At 44.9% G+C, this 18,174-nt stretch overlaps 1 protein-coding gene across 3 annotated transcripts in view; it reads right to left on the bottom strand.

Annotated features, from left to right (window-relative positions):
• Nucleotides 1–12,999: 12,999 nt before the first annotated feature.
• LOC140907149 (sodium-dependent neutral amino acid transporter B(0)AT3-like) overlaps nucleotides 13,000–18,174 on the bottom strand; it is a 103,464-nt gene continuing 98,289 nt past the window's right edge. For all 3 annotated transcript variants that reach the window (XM_073332436.1, XM_073332437.1, XM_073332438.1), the window contains 2 exons: nucleotides 16,822–16,984; nucleotides 13,000–13,423 (listed from right to left, as the gene is read on the bottom strand). In XM_073332436.1, coding sequence (XP_073188537.1) covers nucleotides 13,268–13,423; nucleotides 16,822–16,984 — 319 coding nt within the window. In that variant the 3' untranslated portion in view covers nucleotides 13,000–13,267. The remainder of the gene's footprint in view (nucleotides 13,424–16,821; nucleotides 16,985–18,174) is intronic.

Below are 18,174 nucleotides of genomic sequence, written 5' to 3'. Positions count from 1 at the left end.
TACACTCCCTGATGATCTGGAACATACTTATGAATATGATAAAAACATCACGTGCTATATGTCAAAGAAGTCACCTTCTTCATATTTGGTGATGACAGAGGAAGGCAAAATCTTATGAAGAAATTTTAAGCATCTGCTTAAGATACCTGAGAATTTGGCAGAGACAAGTGAAGTGACAGAAGGCATGCAAGTTGAAAATAATTCGCCTAATAATGCCTGCTAATGACTCTGAGAGTGAACAGTCTGTTACACAAGGACTTGCATAAAAGTACTCCTGGGGGGATTCTGTGCCAAAAAATTAAAAATTATCCACACAACATTTTAAAATTCTGCAAATTTTATTTGTCAAAATAACACCATATAATCATGCCAATTTCAATTATTTTGGTAATTTATTTCAAAATACCTGTCAGTAAGTATGTTTGTAACAATACAGAGACACATACAAATTCCCCCAGGAGTAGAAAGTTAAAGAAACCTCTATGACAGCCTAGTTCCTGTTTCTCTGCTGCCTCTTCCCCCAGAGCCCAACCGAGGGGCCAGACACGCTCATCCCTCCCTCCCAGAGCCGAGCCATGGCCTACCCAGCCCAGACGCACACACACACAGCCCAGAGCCCTGGCCCAGACACTGACATCCCCTCCCTCACAGACCCCAGCTGTAGGCGCCCCCTGGCCCAGACAGTCACACCCCCTTCCTCCTCAGCCATGCCCCCCCCAGCCCAGAGAGTCACACCCTCTACCCCCCAGAGCCCAGGGATCCAGAGGGAGAAAGAGCCTGATGCTGAGTGCCAGGCTTGCACGGAGTTTCCTGCGTGCTGCTGCCTCCTTCCTTCAGGGTGTGCTGGGAACTGCAGCTGCTGGGAACCCTCCAGTTCCCTCCCCACCCACTGGCCTTTTCTTCTATTTGCGAGCTGGGCTGTGCCGGGTCCAGTGGCCCCTAGTAGCTGCCAACATCTCTGCAGCCCATTTCTGTGGGGTGGGAAAGGAAATTCTGCATGCACAGCATTAATTTCTGCAAAATTCTGCATCACACAGTGGTGCAGAATTTCTCCAGGAGTAAAGTGGGGGTGTTGCAATACAGCAGATCAGGAAGACTGCTGAAATGCCTTAAGAGACTGATCAGGACATACTAATATTGTGTTAAAGCAACATGGAGGCTTGTTAAATTAGCTATTGTATTTATTATTCTTTTAGTTAAATTAAACTGTGTCTTAGTTCAGTCAGGAAATTTTAGAAAGGTCTCTAAACAAGGGAAGGTATGTTTCAGTGTAAGTTCTCCAGGAAACGTCAAGATGCCACATGTCCTGTATGCTCTTTATGCAACTTCTCTGTTCTTGTGAGGTGCTTCGTGCTGGGACAGAGAAACAAAGGAGCCCAGGACAGGGCAGTCACAGGCTGCAGCTAGAGAATAGTAGGAAGTTGTATCGTATTTCTGTACATAGTTTATATTCTTAATGAAGGGCTTATCTTGAAATCTGTTTGCTCATCAGTAAGATTCTACATTGTGTACTGCATTGTCATATATGCTGCCAGAATGCTAGAAATCCCTACAGCAAGAATAGATGATTGTGTTCCTATCCTTGTACAACCCACATAACTGAGCACAAAAATAATTGGTTTTTCTTTTTTTCCTTCTAGCCAGATGCATCTCTCCTCATATCATAGGGAGAGCTGTGGCAATTCGGTGGATGTAATTCATGCACTAGGCAATACAGTTGTCCTTAACACAATGAAGGGCAGTTAGAATGCATGCAGATAAATGAAAGAATATAGTTCCAACCCCCTGCCCCCCTTCTGCAGTCACAGAGGAAGGTTTCTGATAAAGGGGGGGGGAGTGAAAACAGCAATAAAAATAAATGTAATATTTAACAAATTAAGAAGAAAATAGCAATGAGTACGGATTCACAGTAAGGAAATGCAGACTATTGGTAAGGGAAGCTAAAGTTATCAATGAAATTCTCAGTTTATGCTCAATGGGGCTAAATACATGAAAGAATTCCTTCTGATTGTATATCAGGAACAAATGAAATGTCAGCAGTGGTATAGGAAAGGATGGCAAAATTATCTATGATGTAGTAAAATCATCAGTGTTCCATAAATACTTCTATTCTGTATTTTGAAAGAAGCAGGATGACTATTCACATCTTCAAGTGATAATTAAGTACTTTCTAGTCTATCAGTAACTAGGGAGGATGGTAAATAGTAACTATTAAAGTTAAACATTTGGCAAAATTCGATAACTTGTGCCCAGGAATATTAAAAGCTCTCTGAACCATTAAAGTTGATTTTTAACAAATATTGGAACTTTGGAGAAATTCCAGAGGACTGCAAAAAAGCTAGAATTGAGCCTATATTTCTTAAGGGTAAATGGGATGAAACGAGGCATCTCTAGGCCTGTTAGCTTGACATCAGTCCTGGAAAACTGATACGGAATACCATCAGTAAAGAATTAAAGGACAGGAACATGATTGATGCTAGTAAACATGGCTTTACATAAAATAGTTCTTGTCAAACAGACTTTGTCATGAGAGTCAACATTTGGGGCTAGATCCTCAGACTAGGGTGACCAGATGTCCCAATTTTATAGGGACAGTCCCAATTTTGGGGTCTTTTTCTCACATAGGCACCACCTCCTGTCCCGATTTTTGACACCTGCTATCTGGTCAGCCAACCTCAGACTCAGTTTTACACCACCACTGGGCCAGAGAACGAACATTTGCTTTATAGTCCAGCAGTAGGGGACTTATCTTGGATGTGGGAAATCCAGGTTCAAATCATTATTCCAATGACTAAGTATTTATACCAACAGATACAGCAGAAACAGATTCAACAGGAGTGCTTGTGAGAACCATAGCCCAGTGCCTACTCTCTAGAGATGTGGCTTCAGGTCGGGCAAAGGAGCAATTTGAACTCTAGTTTCCCACATCCTGGCTCTAACCACTGGTCTAAAATCTATTGGGGGAAAGCTTCTCCAACTGTGCTTTTGTGTGGGGCCCAATCTGTTAGCCTCTGAGAATAGCTATTAGGCCAGGGTCCACAGGCAAGAATGGTGTGGGAACACCTAGTTTGTCAATCTTCCTGGGACTTAGGCGTGAGATAAGTACTGGGCATCAGGATTTATGTGGCTATGCACATGTACAGTGGCATACTTTTAGGCAACTTTATTGGCAGAAATTTTCATAGATTCCAAGGGACCATTGTGATAATTGTGTCTTACCTCTTGCATAACATAGGACATAGAACTTCCCCAAAATAATTCCTGTTTGAACTAGAAGACATCTTAAAAAAAATTCAGCCTTGATTTAAAAATTGTCAGTGGTGGAGAATCCATCTTGGTAAATTGTTCCAATGGTTAATTACCTTCACTGTCAAAAATTTACGCCTCATTTCCCGTCTGAATTTGTCTAGCTTCAACTTTCAGCCATTGGATCGTGTTATACCTTTGTTTGCTAGATTGTAGAGCCCGTTATTAAATATTTGTTCCCCATGTAGACTGTGATCAAGTCACCCTTTAACCTTCTCTTTGGTAACCTAAATAGATTTAATTCCTGGAATCTATCACTGTAAGGCATTGTCTAATCGTTTAATCTTTCTCGTGGCTCTTCTCTGAACCCCCTTCTATTTATCAACATCCTTTTTCAATTGTGGGCACCAGAACTGGATACAGTATTCCAGCATACCACTGGAGCCAGTGCCATGTACAGAAATAAAATAACCTCTCTACTTCTAATTGAAGATTTCCCTGTTTATACATTTGAGGATTGTGTTAGCCCTTTTGGCTACAGTGTCATACTGGAAACTCATGTTGAGCTGATTATCTATTGTGACACGCCCCCCCCCCAATCTTTTTGATGGTCACTGCTTCCCAATATATTTATAAATAGGAAAAGGAAAAGGAAAATGTTTTCCGAAAACAATCAAAGATGCTTGGGGTTTAGATGCTAACTAGTTAACTTATGGAATAATAATGTATTAATATATTAATGAAACACAGCTGATAGAGATGGTCATTGAAAACAGTTCATGCTGTAATTTAATTATAAACCCTTATAAATTCTACTATTGTACATTTTCATTAGTCTGTGTCACAATTTATCTTTACTTGAATACTGTGTATAGATTTTGTATAAATGGTTTTCATGGATTATTTCTGCATACATAGTACTACAAGATAACACCCATGTATCTATGATTGTAGAAACATTGAATGGTATTTAATTGTATTCCTTTGCCCTGTTAAGATTCACAGGTTTCCAATTTTGTATTGTTTACTATTGGATCAAAATTGGGTCTTTTGAAATCTTTTTGGTGGTATTTGCTCTTCACAGGTGCTTATTTGGTCTCTACCTTTTAAAATGTAATTTAGAACAGACAATTATATGCATTATTTCTGGGTTTTTTTATTTTAACTTGTTTTTGTCCCCAAACCCACTTAGTGAAATTAACACTTTGGGACAGTTCAGAGTTTGTAAAAATAATAAAAATATTGAATTCTGATTCATCTCAACTTTATGCTTTGGATTTTATTATTATACTGAGAGCTGGGGCTTCAGTGACTGAGGACTTGTCTTCATACAGCTGCTGGTCGATCTAAGTTACGTTGGTAGTGTAACTCAAGTCAACATAGCTTAGATCTACTTACTGCTGGGATCCACACTGCACTATGTCAATGGGAGACAGTCTTCCGCTGATATTGCTTCCGCCTCTCATTGAGGTGGAGTACAGAAATCGATGGGAGTGCATGTCTTCACTAGCCCTATTAAATCGATGCTACTGCATCAATTGCAGCAGCACCAATTTAGCTCTGTAGTGAAGACAAGCCCTAAATCACATAGAAATAGTGACTAAGGAAAAAATGTGGTGAGTAACCTTACTGAACGGAAAAGCTGTAACACTACTCCATTTGAGAAAACTGATTATGACTGTCTGTAAATAATGATTTTTCCCAGTTGCAAAAATAATTCTCCAAACTAATTGCAGCATGAGGTATTTCCTTCCAGAAACTGTAATATGTTTTCTGTGTCCATAGGTAAAGTTACCTGATCTTTCTTTCTTTCAGTTTGTCAGTAGGGTCCATTTAATATTTCTTTTATGGGATTTCACTCTGAACCTGCAAACACTTACACTTCTGAGAAAAGACCAGGAGAGCTACTTATGTAAACAAATGTGCATAGTGTTTGCAAACTAACAGATTTGATTCTGAGAATGTCTCTTTAACAAAACTGTTTTGATCAGAATAGATTTATACTTGGTAAAAATCCACTTCAATCTCATTGCAATCCATTTTATTAGTATTTTCTAAGAAAAAGTACTTAAACACATGCCTAAATTTATTAGCTGTATTGGTACATAATTACCTGTAAGGTTACAAGATCAGAAATTAAGACAAAATACTATTTCTACAAAGCACTAAACAAATAACATCCTGAATACTTCTACAACATTAATTAAGCAATGTGTTCACACTATTTCAAGATATGACTGTGGCATGGAAAATGAGATTAATGATGTGATAACCTCTGACTACTCTGCCTATGGTTCTGAACCAAATAAAGTTTTTCTTAGAATCTATAAAACCTGATGGTGTACCAAGACTATAGGGAGGTATAAGACTAATCCTTTGATCATTGTATCCAAGTTTAATGTAAGTATTGTTTTTTTTTCATTGCTAATATTTTATTCTGCTTCTTGGAAATCCTATGAATATAGTTTTTGAATGGATAGTTGCATAGAATGACTTACAAAAACTGTAATATACTCAACAAAAAGAATCCTTACCCCAAAGAGTTTACAGTTGAAGCCTACAAATAGGTAGGTGTTTGTTATTGCTGATAGCATTTAGGAACAGAAAAGTTTTGATAAGAGAGGTAAAGGAAGAGTTGGAGGGAGTTTGTTATATAATAATTAGCAAATACAGTAGCACCAAGTATAAAGGCAGGCTGGGAAGAAGGTACAAAGATGGCAATGGGTGAAAGGGGCCCAGGGAACAGTCAGGACTGAAACTTGTGTGGCATGTAAGAGCAAGAGAGAGTGTGTAGGAGGGACAAGATGATGTTGGAAACCAGAATTGTGAAGCTGTTTGAAAATGAGAAGGGAAATAATTGACATGTGTATACTCTAGAAAAAACACAATACTGGCCATTTACAGTTCTTCTTCGAGTGATTGCTCATGTGTATTCCACAATAGGTGTGCGTGCTCGCCATGTGCACCAGTGCTGGAAGTTTTTCCCCTAGCAGTACCCCTAAGGGAGAGCACCCCCACCCCCCCGCCCGGCAGCGCCTACCTGGCGCGGTATACGTAAGTGCCCACAGTTCCTTCTTGCCACCAGTAAAGGTGCGTCAGAACTGCTCAGCTCCAGCTTTGCCGCAGCTCGTCCCCAGAACTCTTCGTTTGTTCAGTAGTACCTGTAGTTAGTTAGCTAATTCAGTTGGTTTAGTTAGTCATTGAGCCTGGGCCGGGGCATGCCCCGCGCCCCAGGTTTTAAGTCGTGCGGCTCTTCTAGCTGCTCTATGCCAAGGAGCGACCCGCACGTGAAAGGTGCAAGATCTGCAAGTCTTTCATAGAATCATAGAATATCAGGGTTGGAAAGGACCTCAGGAGGTCATCTAGTCCAACCCCCTGCTCAAAAGCAGGACCCATCCCCAATTAAATCATCCCAGCCAGGGCTTTGTCAAGCCTGACTTTAAAAACTTCTAAGGAAGGAGATTCCACCACCTCCCTAGGCAACGCATTCCAGTGTTTCACCACCCTCCTAATGAAAAAGTTTTTCCTAATATCCAACCTAAACCTCCCCCACTGCAACTTGAGACCATTACTCCTTGTCCTGTCCTCTTCCACCACTGAGAATAGTCTAGAACCATCCTCTCTGGAACTACCTCTCAGGTAGTTGAAAGCAGCTATCAAATCCCCCCTCATTCTTCTCTTCTGCAGACTAAACAATCCCAGTTCCCTCAGCCTCTCCTCATAAGTCATGTGTTCCAGACCCCTAATCATTTTTGTTGCCCTTCACTGGACTCTCTCCAATTTATCCACATCCTTCTTGTAGTGTGGGGCCCAAAACTGGACACAGTACTCCAGATGAGGCCTCACCAATGTCGAATAGAGGGGGACAATCACGTCCCTCGATCTGCTCGCTATGCCCCTATTTATACATCCCAAAATGCCATTGGCCTTCTTGGCAACACGGGCACACTGCTGACTCATATCCAGCTTCTCGTCCACTGTCACCCCTAGGTCCTTTCAAGCCCTAGACTAAAAAAGAAAGGGACATTTGGCTCCGGCCCATCCTGATGGAGTCGGCGCTGGCTCTGACCCTGGCACGCCGCTCCGAACCAGTACCTGGCACTGCGGCGTCGGTATGCAGAGACCCTCCAGTACCATCGTGCAGTCGGTACTGCTCCCTGTTCATGCGCCACGCCAAGAGGACCAGGAAGACTCCCTCTTCGCTTGACAAAGCCCTGGCTGAGATGATTTAGTTGTGGATTGCTCCTGCTGTGAGCAGGGGGTTGGAGTAGATGATCTCCTGAGGTCCCTTCCAAACCTGATATTCTATGATTCTATGAATGGCACCAAGGGAAGTCTGGGACAGAAGCTAGGCCCATGTCAGGTAGTCCTTAATCCCCTTTGGGCCCTAGGCCTCCAACTCACATTGAGTAGAGTAGCCTGGCCCTTTCGGAACAGGCATCTCCAGATGTCGGGATGCCACCTACGCCCAAAGCAATCCAGGCAGCCAGGGACATCATGTCCATGCCGGTGCCCGGAGCTCTTCCAATGTTGGCCTCATACTCCAGAGGCAAGCCGCCGCTGGGATCACTGCAGTCGCCACTGGCCCGATACTTGTCTCAGTCAAGAGAACGTTCCTGACACCACTTACTGCCCAGTGACCATTCAGGACTCAGTCCATGTGGATCGCCCATGACACCAGCCATACTGTCCATTTGGGTGGCGTCCGACCGGGACTCCCGACACTGCTCATCTTTGCCAAGCGAATATCAACGGGACCATGGCAGACATCACCAACGGTCCTCCTCTCGCAAGAGATACTGCCATCGGTCACGGCACAATTGTCGACGCTGTTCCCGCTCGGACTCCCTTTCCAAGTCTCCACCAAGGCACCATAGCCCTGGGCATCGCCAGATGCAGGTCCACCTGTCGAGGCCATTCAGAGCAGCTACTTCCGTCAGTGCCGCTCCTTCGCATCAAGATCACAGTCCCGTGACCAACATAGGTCCCAGCACCACCAATACTCCTGGTCCAGAGGAAGCAACGGATCATACACCAGCCCAGACTCCCCTCACAGCCACCCGTCTACAGGCCAAGCTAGCCAGCCCAAACAGCCAGCCCCGCTGGTGCCACAGCAAGTGCAGTGGCACCAAACATCATGGCCAGCGCAGTGGTACCAGCGAGCACTGTGGCCTCCAGCGCAGCACCCGATGGGGGTTCGCTCGGTGGCCAGGGCCTCGGAAGCACCATCAGCATCCATCTTTAGACCGCCAGAATAAAGGACGGTTGGACCTGTGTCCTCAGTACCGTACCCGGAGTCCGACTAGGTGGTGGATCCTCTGGTGCCGGACAAACACCCAAAGCACCGCACTAGCTTCGCCCCATCCGGAGGAGCTCATTGCAACCCTGCCCTCCCTCTATACAACAGGAGAACTACCGGGCTCACCAAGATCTCCTAAAAAGTGTGGCAGCAAGCCTCTACCTCCAGGCTGAGGAGATGGAAGGGCCCTCAAACTCCCTGTTCAATGTGCTGTCCTCTTCAGGACCAGGCAGGGTGGCCTGGCTGCTCCATGAAGGGGTGGCAAGAATTTCAACCACCCTGTGGCAAAACACCAGCCTTGTTGGCTCCCATCTCTAAAAAGGCAGAGCACAAGTACTTGGTACGCACGAAGGAACACGAGTATCTGTATACCCACCCGGTGCCCAACTCTTTGGTGGTTGAGTTGGTCAACCAAAGGGAGCGGCAGGGGCAACCAGCCCCGACCCCCAAGAACAAAGACTCTTGGAGGCTGGATACTTTCAGGAGAAAAGTCAAGCTTCCAGCTACTAGTAGCAAACCATCAGGCTCTCCTGGGTCGCTCCGAGTTTAGCCTCTGGGAATCCCTCCCCAAGTTTGAGGACTCCCTCCAGGAGCGCAGTAAGAAGGAGTTTGAGATGCTCATGGAGGAAGGGATGGCGGCCACAAGGGCATCCCTGCAGGCCGCTTTGGATGCAGCAGACATGGCTGCATGGTCCATGGCCTCAGTGGTGTCCATGAGATAGGCGTCATGGCTTCTGCTCTCTGGGCTCTCCAGCAAAGCGCAGCTGTCAGTGCAGGATCTCCCTTTCAACGGGAAGGCTCTGTTTGCTGAGGAAACAGACACAAGGCTGCATGGCATGAAAGACTCCCGCACGACCCTCCAGACCTTGGGCTTCTATGTCCCTCCTCCGGCAAAACCCAAGTCCAAGCCTCAGCAGACTCCAGCCCAGGCCGCCCTCCCAAAGTATGAGGCCGCCCACAAAAAGCAGTGGGACTATAGAAAGAGCCCGCAATGGCAATTCCAGTCAGCCCCCCAGCCTCGGTCTTCTAAGGGAAAGCAGGCAGGCAAAAGGAGCTTTTGACGGGACGCTCAGGGGTACCCTGCCAATTCTCAGCAGGGACCTACCCCCAGTAAAGCTCCTTTTCTCCAATTGGTTGTGTGCTTTCCTCCCGGAATGGTCGCGGCTCACCTCGGACTGATGGGTCCTCAACACCATCTCCTGAGGTTACACCCTTCAGTTTACCTCCTCCCCGCCCAACCACCCTCCGCCTCTGTCCATTTTCAGGGGACCCCTTTCACAAGGGCCTGCTCAAGCAGGAGGTGGGGCAGCTCCAGTACCTAGGAGCTATAGAGGTGGTGCCCAAGGAGTTCCTGGGCAGGGGGTATTACTCCTGGTATTTCCTTATCCCAAAGCGGGACTCAGGCCCATCATGGACCTGTGAGGCCTGAACCACTACATGGTAAAACTCAAGTTCCGCATGGTTTCCCTGGCCTCCATCATCCCCTCCATGGATCCCAGGGACTGGTACGCTGCCCTAGATCTACAGGACACGTACTTCCACATCCACATATTCGAGGGGCACAGATGCTTCCTTTGTTTCATGGTGGGACAGATTCACTACCAATTCATGGTCCTACCGTTTGGTCTGTCCACTGCCCCCAGGGTCTTTACAAAAGTGTATGGCGGTGGTAGCGGCCTACCGCAGACGCCAGGGGGTCCAAATATTCCCATATCTGGACGACTGGCTAGTCAAAGGCACCTCCTGGTTGCAGGTGAGGGATCATATATTGCCTGCTGTCCACATGTACTGCCCTGGGCCTGTTGATAAACAATACGAAGTCCATGTTAGTCCAGATCCAACGCATAGAGTTTATTGGGGCGCTACTGAATGCAATGTCGGCCAGGGCCTCTCTCCCACCAGACAGGTTCGAGACCCTGAAAGGACTCATCGACTTGGTCACAAGGTTCCCAGTGATGACAGCCAGGGTTTGCCTGCAACTGCTGGGTCACATGTCTGCGTGCACATATGTGATCCGTCACACCAGACTCAGAATGAGGCCCCTCCAGCTCTGGCTGGCCTTGCAGTTCTCCCAGGCCACCTACAGAATGGACAAAGTCCTCACTGTGCTGAACTCGGTGATCACCTCCCTGCAGTGGTGGTCCATCACAAACAACATGCTCCAAGGGATCCCATTCAGGGACAGGGCCCTGTCGTTAGAGCTGGTGTCCGACGAATCGGACCTGGGGTGGGGAGCCCATGTGAGGAACTTTCAAACCCCAGGCCTGTGGTCTCTACAAGACCTACCCCTTCATGTAAATGTCAAGGAACTCAGGGCAATGTGACTGGTGTGTATGGCCTTCTGTTCGCATCTGGAGAGCGAGGTAGTCAGGGTTGTCATGGACAACACAGCCGCGATGTTCTATATCAAGCGGCAAGGTGGGGCCTGATCCTCTGCCCTCTGCCACGAAGCACTTAGTCTGTGGAACTTCTGTATATCCCACGACATCTACCTAAAAGCCTTCCACCTTTCAGGCGCCCGGCATGTGAGGGTGGATCACTTGAGCAGGGATTTTTCCTCTCAGCATGAGTGGTCTCTACACCCAGAAGTGGCTCACCAGCTCTTCCAAAGGTGGGGTACTCCCCAGGTGGACCTATTTGCAACTGGGGAGAACCAACAATGCCCCTGCTCTGGGGGAGGCCTAGGGAGGGGTGCTATCTCTGATGCCTTTCCCCTGTCCTGGTAAGGCCAGCTCTTCTACGCCGCTCCCCTGTTCCCTCTGATCAGCAGGGCCCTGGAGAAAATAAAGACGGACAAAGCCAGGGTCCTCCTCATTGCCAAGGCATTGCCCCAGCAGCACTGGTACGAGACTCTCTCGGCGATGGTGATAGCCATGGCAGTTGCTGCTCTGCTCTCTCAGGACCAGGGCTGCCTCCTCCATCCAAACCTAGAAACGCTTCACCTCACGGCGTGGCTGCTCAGTGCCTAGGTGTTGAGGAAAGGACATGCTCGGAACAGGTTCAGCGTGTCCTCCTCAAAAGTGGACGGCCCTCCACTGTCCGCTCCTATGTGGTGATGTGGTCTCGGTTTTCGAGGTGGGCGGCAGGCCAGGGTGTTTCCCCAATGGCTGCCCCGATCCAGCTTATCCTTGATTACCTCCTCCACCTGAGGACACAGGGACTGGCGCCCTTGTCAGTCAGGAGGCACTTAGTGGCCGTGTCGGCCTTTCATCCCCCGGTGCAAGGGCACACGGTGTTTTCCCATGCTATGACTGGCCAGTTACTTAAGGGTTTGGACCATCTCTACCCATATTCCAAGCCCCTGGTTCCACAGTGGGACCTAAACCTGGTGCTGGCTCGTCTCACGGGGGCCTTGTTTGAACCATTGGCCACGTGTTCCTGGTCTCACCTCTCATGGAAGGTGGCCTTCCTGGTAGCTATCACGTTGGCCAGGTGGGTCTCGGAGCTCAGGGCCCTAACCTCCGAACCGCCGTATACGGTTTTTCATAAGGACAAGGTCCAGTTTCTCCTACACCCCACATTCCTCCCGAAGGTGGTCTCCACCTACCACATGGGTCAGGACATTTTTCTGCCAGTCCTCTGCCCCAAGCCTCACACAACTAGTGAGGAACGCCGTCTCCACACGCTTGATGTGAGGCGAGCTCTGGCTTTCTACCTCAAGCGGACCAAGCCGTTCAGAAAGTCTTCGCAACTGTTCGTCATCCCAGCTGAGCCTGCAAAGGGTCAGCCAATTTCCATTCAGCAGCTTTCTAAGCGGATCACTTCGTGCATCTGTTCCTGTTATGAGCTGGCGGGGGTTCCCCCGCCGCTCATTGTGAGGGCACACTAGACTTGGTCGCAGGCCTCGTCGGCTGCCTTCGTGGCCGCGTCCCCATCCAGGACATTTGTAGGGCCGCCACATGGTCTTTGGTTCACACGTTCACCTCTCACTATGCGATCGTCTCCCAGGCCAGGGATGATGCCGGGTTCGGCAGGGCGGTACTCTGCCCTGAGAACTTGTGAACTCCTATCCACCTCCAACAGATATAGCTTGGAATCACTTACTGTGGAATACACATGAGCAAACACTCGAAGAAGAAAAGACAGTTACCTTTTCCGTAACTGGTGTTCTTCAAGATGTGTTGCTCATGTCTATTCCACATCCCATCCTCCTTCCCCTCTTTCAGAGTTGTCTGGCAAGAAGGAACTGAGGGTGGGGGGAGCACAGCCCCCCTTCTACCGTGCCAAGCAGGGTCCCCTGGGGGGCACATCCACCTACAGGTACTGCTAGGGGAAAAACTTCCAGCACCGGTGCACGTGGCAAGCACGCACACCTATTGTGGAATAGACATGAGCAACACATCTCGAAGTACACCAGTTACGGAAAAGGTAACGGTCTTTTCTCTGAAAAAAACAAGTTCTTGAGTTAAAATGTAGCATATTGTACTCAAATGGATTAATATTGGTGCTAATATCTCTCCACTATAAGAGATACTTTAGTTGTCAGTGCTGTATCTATGTGTATGGGCATGAAATGGCCTATTAGATATTGAGAAAAGGAGAAACATTAGGGAATAAGGAGATATTGACAGTAATTTAAAGAGAAATACTGATGGTGCTACTGTCTAACAATTAAAATTTTCACATATTTTGCTGATGTATAGTTAGGATAAATACATATTCTTGAACTTATAAAAAGCATTATCAGTTTCCTGAGGTGCCATTGGTAGTGTTTTCACAGGGTTAGGTTCCTTCCTTCTTTCTCCTTCCTAGCATTCTTTTCATCAGATGATAGAATGCTACCATAGGTATGAATATACAAGGAAGGACTACCAACAGGACACAGATGGCCAGTATCCAAGCTGGATAGTCTTTCTCCTCCTTCATGGGAAAATCTTTCTATGGAGATAAAAATAAATATAAACAGTAACTGAAATATATAATGACTTATGGCATCAATTGACATACATGGAAAAATAAGAATAAAAAAAGAAGAAAAATTATGCTAGCAATAAAAACAGGGGACCAGTGACACTGTTACTGTACCTGTTCTTCCAAATTGAAACATGAAGGGGTTTTAATGTATACATTTTACTGTAAACAAGTATTTAAACATACAGATTGGCATACATGAAAAAAACAGTATAGAATAACTTTTTAAATCTCAGATAAAACCAATTATAAAAACAGAAAAATTAAGTTTATATTGAACTTAATCCCATAATTTTTTAACTTCATAAATCAGAAGAACTGATTTTTTTTCAATTTTGGCATTTTCAGTTGCAATTTTAGGTCACAATTTGTCCTTGACTCTTGTGTGGGTTCAAGAACCATTCCATCAATTTTGCATGAGGCTTACAAGAATCAAGCAGCAGGTCCAATGCTAACAGGGAGACAAAAGGGACATTTCCCTCCCCACCCCAAATGATCTTCAAAGAGTTACAAATTATTGTCAGAAAGGCCACAATATGTACAGAGTTATTCCGTATGAAGCAGTGGAATAGCAGCAGATTGGAGAGTCTTCATCCTTTATATAAATTATAAATCACAGCAAAATACTGACACAGTAGCCAAATGTTGCTTTTTGAAACTCTCAGAATCCAAGATTTTCCAAGGGTCCAACTGTCCCTTGGATTCCTGGAAGGTTTTGGGGTTTTTTTTGTTTTTTTTTTAAATAGCTACACCCAGGGATCCCAAAATGCTCATTCTCTCCCCTGCACTCCCCCATAATGGAACCCTAGAACTGGCCCTGCCAAGCAGTGTTCCTTCAGTGTGCCCCTACTGAGAAATATCTTCTCAAATGGGACAAAGAAGAAGCAGGGCCAAAGCCCTGCCCACTACTCACAACAGTTTACAGGGTGGATGAGACAAACAGAAGGCAGCAGGATGCTCTGTGTTAAAGAACACTGTTATCTGTCATGTCTCTCTGTAGACTAGGGAGCTCAGGGAAGCACAGTCCTTCTAGGAAGTACTGCTGAGGTAATATGAGTCTATACTACCCCCTTTCTAAGGCCTTGTCAGGATTGGAGAACTAAGTTGATTGTAAATGAACCAACTGTTTTGGACCTATTGTAACACAAATGATTCAGTGTGTCCATACAACCCGTGCTGAATTTTGTTAAAAGACAGCTTCACTCTTGCTCTTTTTCCACACTTGCGCTCAGTTGCAATGTCCTCTCGGTAACTATCTCACAATACCTGCTACAGCTGTAGATGCTCTGCAGTCGGAAGGATTTTCTGCAGGCAGTGTGGGATACATCTTGAAGCATATGGGACCCCTTGTGGAAGAAGTTATCAAACTTTCACTATCTCCTGGGAAACTCCCATAATTCTCATGGGGGTATCCCAGAACTCGCTTGATGTCAGCACAGTTACTAGGCTGTTTTGCAATATGGAGCCCAGGCGGAATGTTCTGTTGTCTTCTTTGCCAAGGAAGAAACATTTGTGCTGGAGCTTTTGAGGCATCTTCAGTGAGGATGTTGTGAGTATTCTGGGGATTTCTGTAGAGAGTCTTTGACCAATATAAACAGTGCATGCACCTCAATGGGGAAGGTTCTTGCAAGCAGTGCCTTCATGGCTGCAAGCCATACAGCGAGATGCAGTGTACATTGTGGAATCCTTTTGGAACTAGACCACAGCTACAGTTTGGTGGGACCACATAGTTCTCAAGACCTGGGGTAATTGGCAATGGCTGCAGCACTTCATTTTGAGGAAAGTGACATTCCTGGAATGCTTTCCTGTGCTGGTCCCGACCCTGCAGTGGCAGGCAGATATCTAGGTTAAGTGTTATCTACCCTCTTTTGAACACAGAAAAGTGAATGGCAGTTGCTCTGTGGAAGCTGGCCATACCAGATTGCTATTGGTCAGTGGAGAAGTATCATAAAGTTAGGAAGGCAGTGTGGCTTAGTGGACAGAGCACTGCACAGGGATTTAGAAGACCTGGGTTTTAGTCCTTGTTCTTCTGCTGGGTAATAGGCAAGTCACAGCCCTTCTGTGTTTCTCAGTTGTCCCAGCTCTAAAATGGGGATAACAATACTGATATCCTTTATAAAGTGCTTTGAGACCTACTGATGAAAAATACTATGTTCAAGATATGTAGTATTATTTAATCCACCATGGAGATGTGCAAAGACAACCATCATGTTTTTCAGTGTCATGTTATCAAGGTGGCCAATGGTCCATTACTTAATGAGGGACTAGAGCAGTTAGTCTTCCCAAATCATACCAGAACAACTGTGTATCCAGGTGCCCATTCTGTGTCTTCCACGTCAAGCCAAAGACTACATTAAAAGATGGAGTATAGCTATTTGATGATGTGGACCTTAGTAGATCCAAGGACCTCTAGATCAGATGTCTAGAAAAATGTATGATGTGAGAATTTCTAAGGATTTAGTACTCTTTTAGAGAGAGTCAAATAGAACTCTTCGTAACAATCTTGGGACTAATTGTGATATTGGGGGCCCTGCATAGCCACTACTACCCTGCATTATGGGACCTTATACCGAAAATGTGCACAAAGCAAATAAGAAGATTCAACTGAACAGATGCTGGGTGTAAACTGAGTGTGTTTTGGGGGGATGGTAGGCCAGCTGGAGATGACTTTTGACTTGCAATTACTGTTTTGCTTATTTGTTTTCTCCCTAATTTCTGCATTTTGCACAATGTATGTGAAAATAAAGGTATTTAAAAAGAATGAAATGTGCACGCCTCCACTTTTGCACAAATGGACCTGAGAGTAGAGCTGGACAAATAATTGATTTTCAGTTCAGCCAGCAAACTGAAAAATCAGAAGTAGTATTTAGTTTGGTTCTGAAAATGTTTGGAATTTGTTTTGGAAAAGTCCAGTCAGCTTCAGAAATGTGTGTGTGTTCCCCTCATCACCTTTAGGCCAGTTGTTATGGCACTTGCCTTGGGATATGGGAGACCCAGCTTTTGAGTCCCTCTGCTGAAGAAGGAACATTAACTCACTGCTCTCCCCTCTGAAGTGAGCATCATAACCACCAGGCTATCGACTCTTTGCGGTTGGATTGCTCTCAGTTGCTACTGTTGAAGCTGTTCCATATAAATATTTAGTACTCACTGGGCCAAAACGAAAGACAAATTGACTTTTTAGCCTGGTGATTAGGGAGGTACGAGATATGGATTCAAATGTCTCCTCTGAACCAGGAAGACAGAAGATTCGAATTACATCTCCTACCTCCAAGGTGAATGCCTTAATTTGGAAGCATCCGGAGATAGGAGAAGAGTGTAACAATGTTTTTTGAAAATAAATGGATTAAAAATATTGGACAACATACATATTTAGGATTCCAGGCTCCATAGCTTGGTTGATTCTGGGTCTGAAGGCTAACAAAGGCAATAAAGACTGTAAGCATTAGCAGAGGGCTAATAATTCTCCACGACACCTGCCAGTAGAAGTTTGGTTGTCGTCCTGTCATCCATTTCACATCATCACTGAACCTATGAGCCAAATAATGTTTACGATTATTTTTAGATTTATACAATTTTTTTACATTTTTATTGAGAAGTATATTATATATTCTTATGTCCTTACCCTGGATTTTAATTAATAACAAAAACCTTTAAGTTACAAGTAAGAGGCCAGATCCTCAGCTTGTGATTTCCATACTTTTTAATGTTTGAATTGTTCTATAAATCTGCTCAGTGGTATGTGTGCACATGTATTGCTCTTAGAAACCTTAAACCAGATGCTCAGCTGGATGCAACTGTATTTACATCAGCTGAGGATTAACCCTTCCCCCCCCAACTAATACAGCACACACACATCTTAAAAAGAAATTATCAGTGACCATCCCTTTATCTGTGCCCCCAAATTGGTATTACGATGGCAGTGTCTCAGCCAGCTTCCACTGAAATCAGGGTCTAATCTTTGATATTACTGGGATCTGGACTGAACTTTAATACGCATTTTAAACATGATAAATATGAATAATATAACTGCATGTATCATTGTGTATTATCAAGTTTGATGGTTTTTTATTACATGAACAGTTTGTTTTAATGTATAGGACAGATTTATAATCTGGAGTGAGAATTATGTTTATTCTATGTTCAAACAGTGGTTTTGTCTCCAATTATATTAGTCTAATTAGAGAAAGTTGGAATTATTTTGTTCATTAGAAAGTCTGTTTGGATGTCTTTATACTCTATGGGTTCTGGGGGACAGATTAGACAGACAGATTGATGAAATTCAAATACTATTGAATCAAATGTATTTTGTGGATAGTATTATGTAAGGCCAGACTTTTTCCAACTCTACATTAAAATCTCTAAATATTTAATACAGATAGCTTAGCGGAAGCGATCTACTGAATGCTTAAGGTCGTTTAGACTTTGTAGTGATTGTGAGTGTTGATGCAGGGGGCACAGTTAAGTTTGCTTGGGTATCAGTCAGTGGCTTTTTTTTTTCTTCCTACTCTAATTGTGTGCTTGAGGGATGGGAAGGTGTTTGGTGAGAGAGATCTGATTATTAAGGTTGGTGTTAAATTATTTAGGAAACCTTACCTTTTGATTTACAATTTTTAATTTTAAAATTGATTACAAAATATTTAAAGGTATGTCTTCTCATGAATTAACTTAGCAGCTTCTGTAGTAGTTGAACAACTTTTTATTTAAATTCCTATTTTAAA

This window comes from Lepidochelys kempii, chromosome 2 (assembly GCF_965140265.1).
Source record: "Lepidochelys kempii isolate rLepKem1 chromosome 2, rLepKem1.hap2, whole genome shotgun sequence".
Lineage (NCBI taxonomy): Eukaryota > Metazoa > Chordata > Testudines > Cheloniidae > Lepidochelys > Lepidochelys kempii.
The sequence above is the reverse complement of the archived record's forward strand: the minus strand, read 5'-3'. Positions and strand labels throughout refer to the sequence as shown.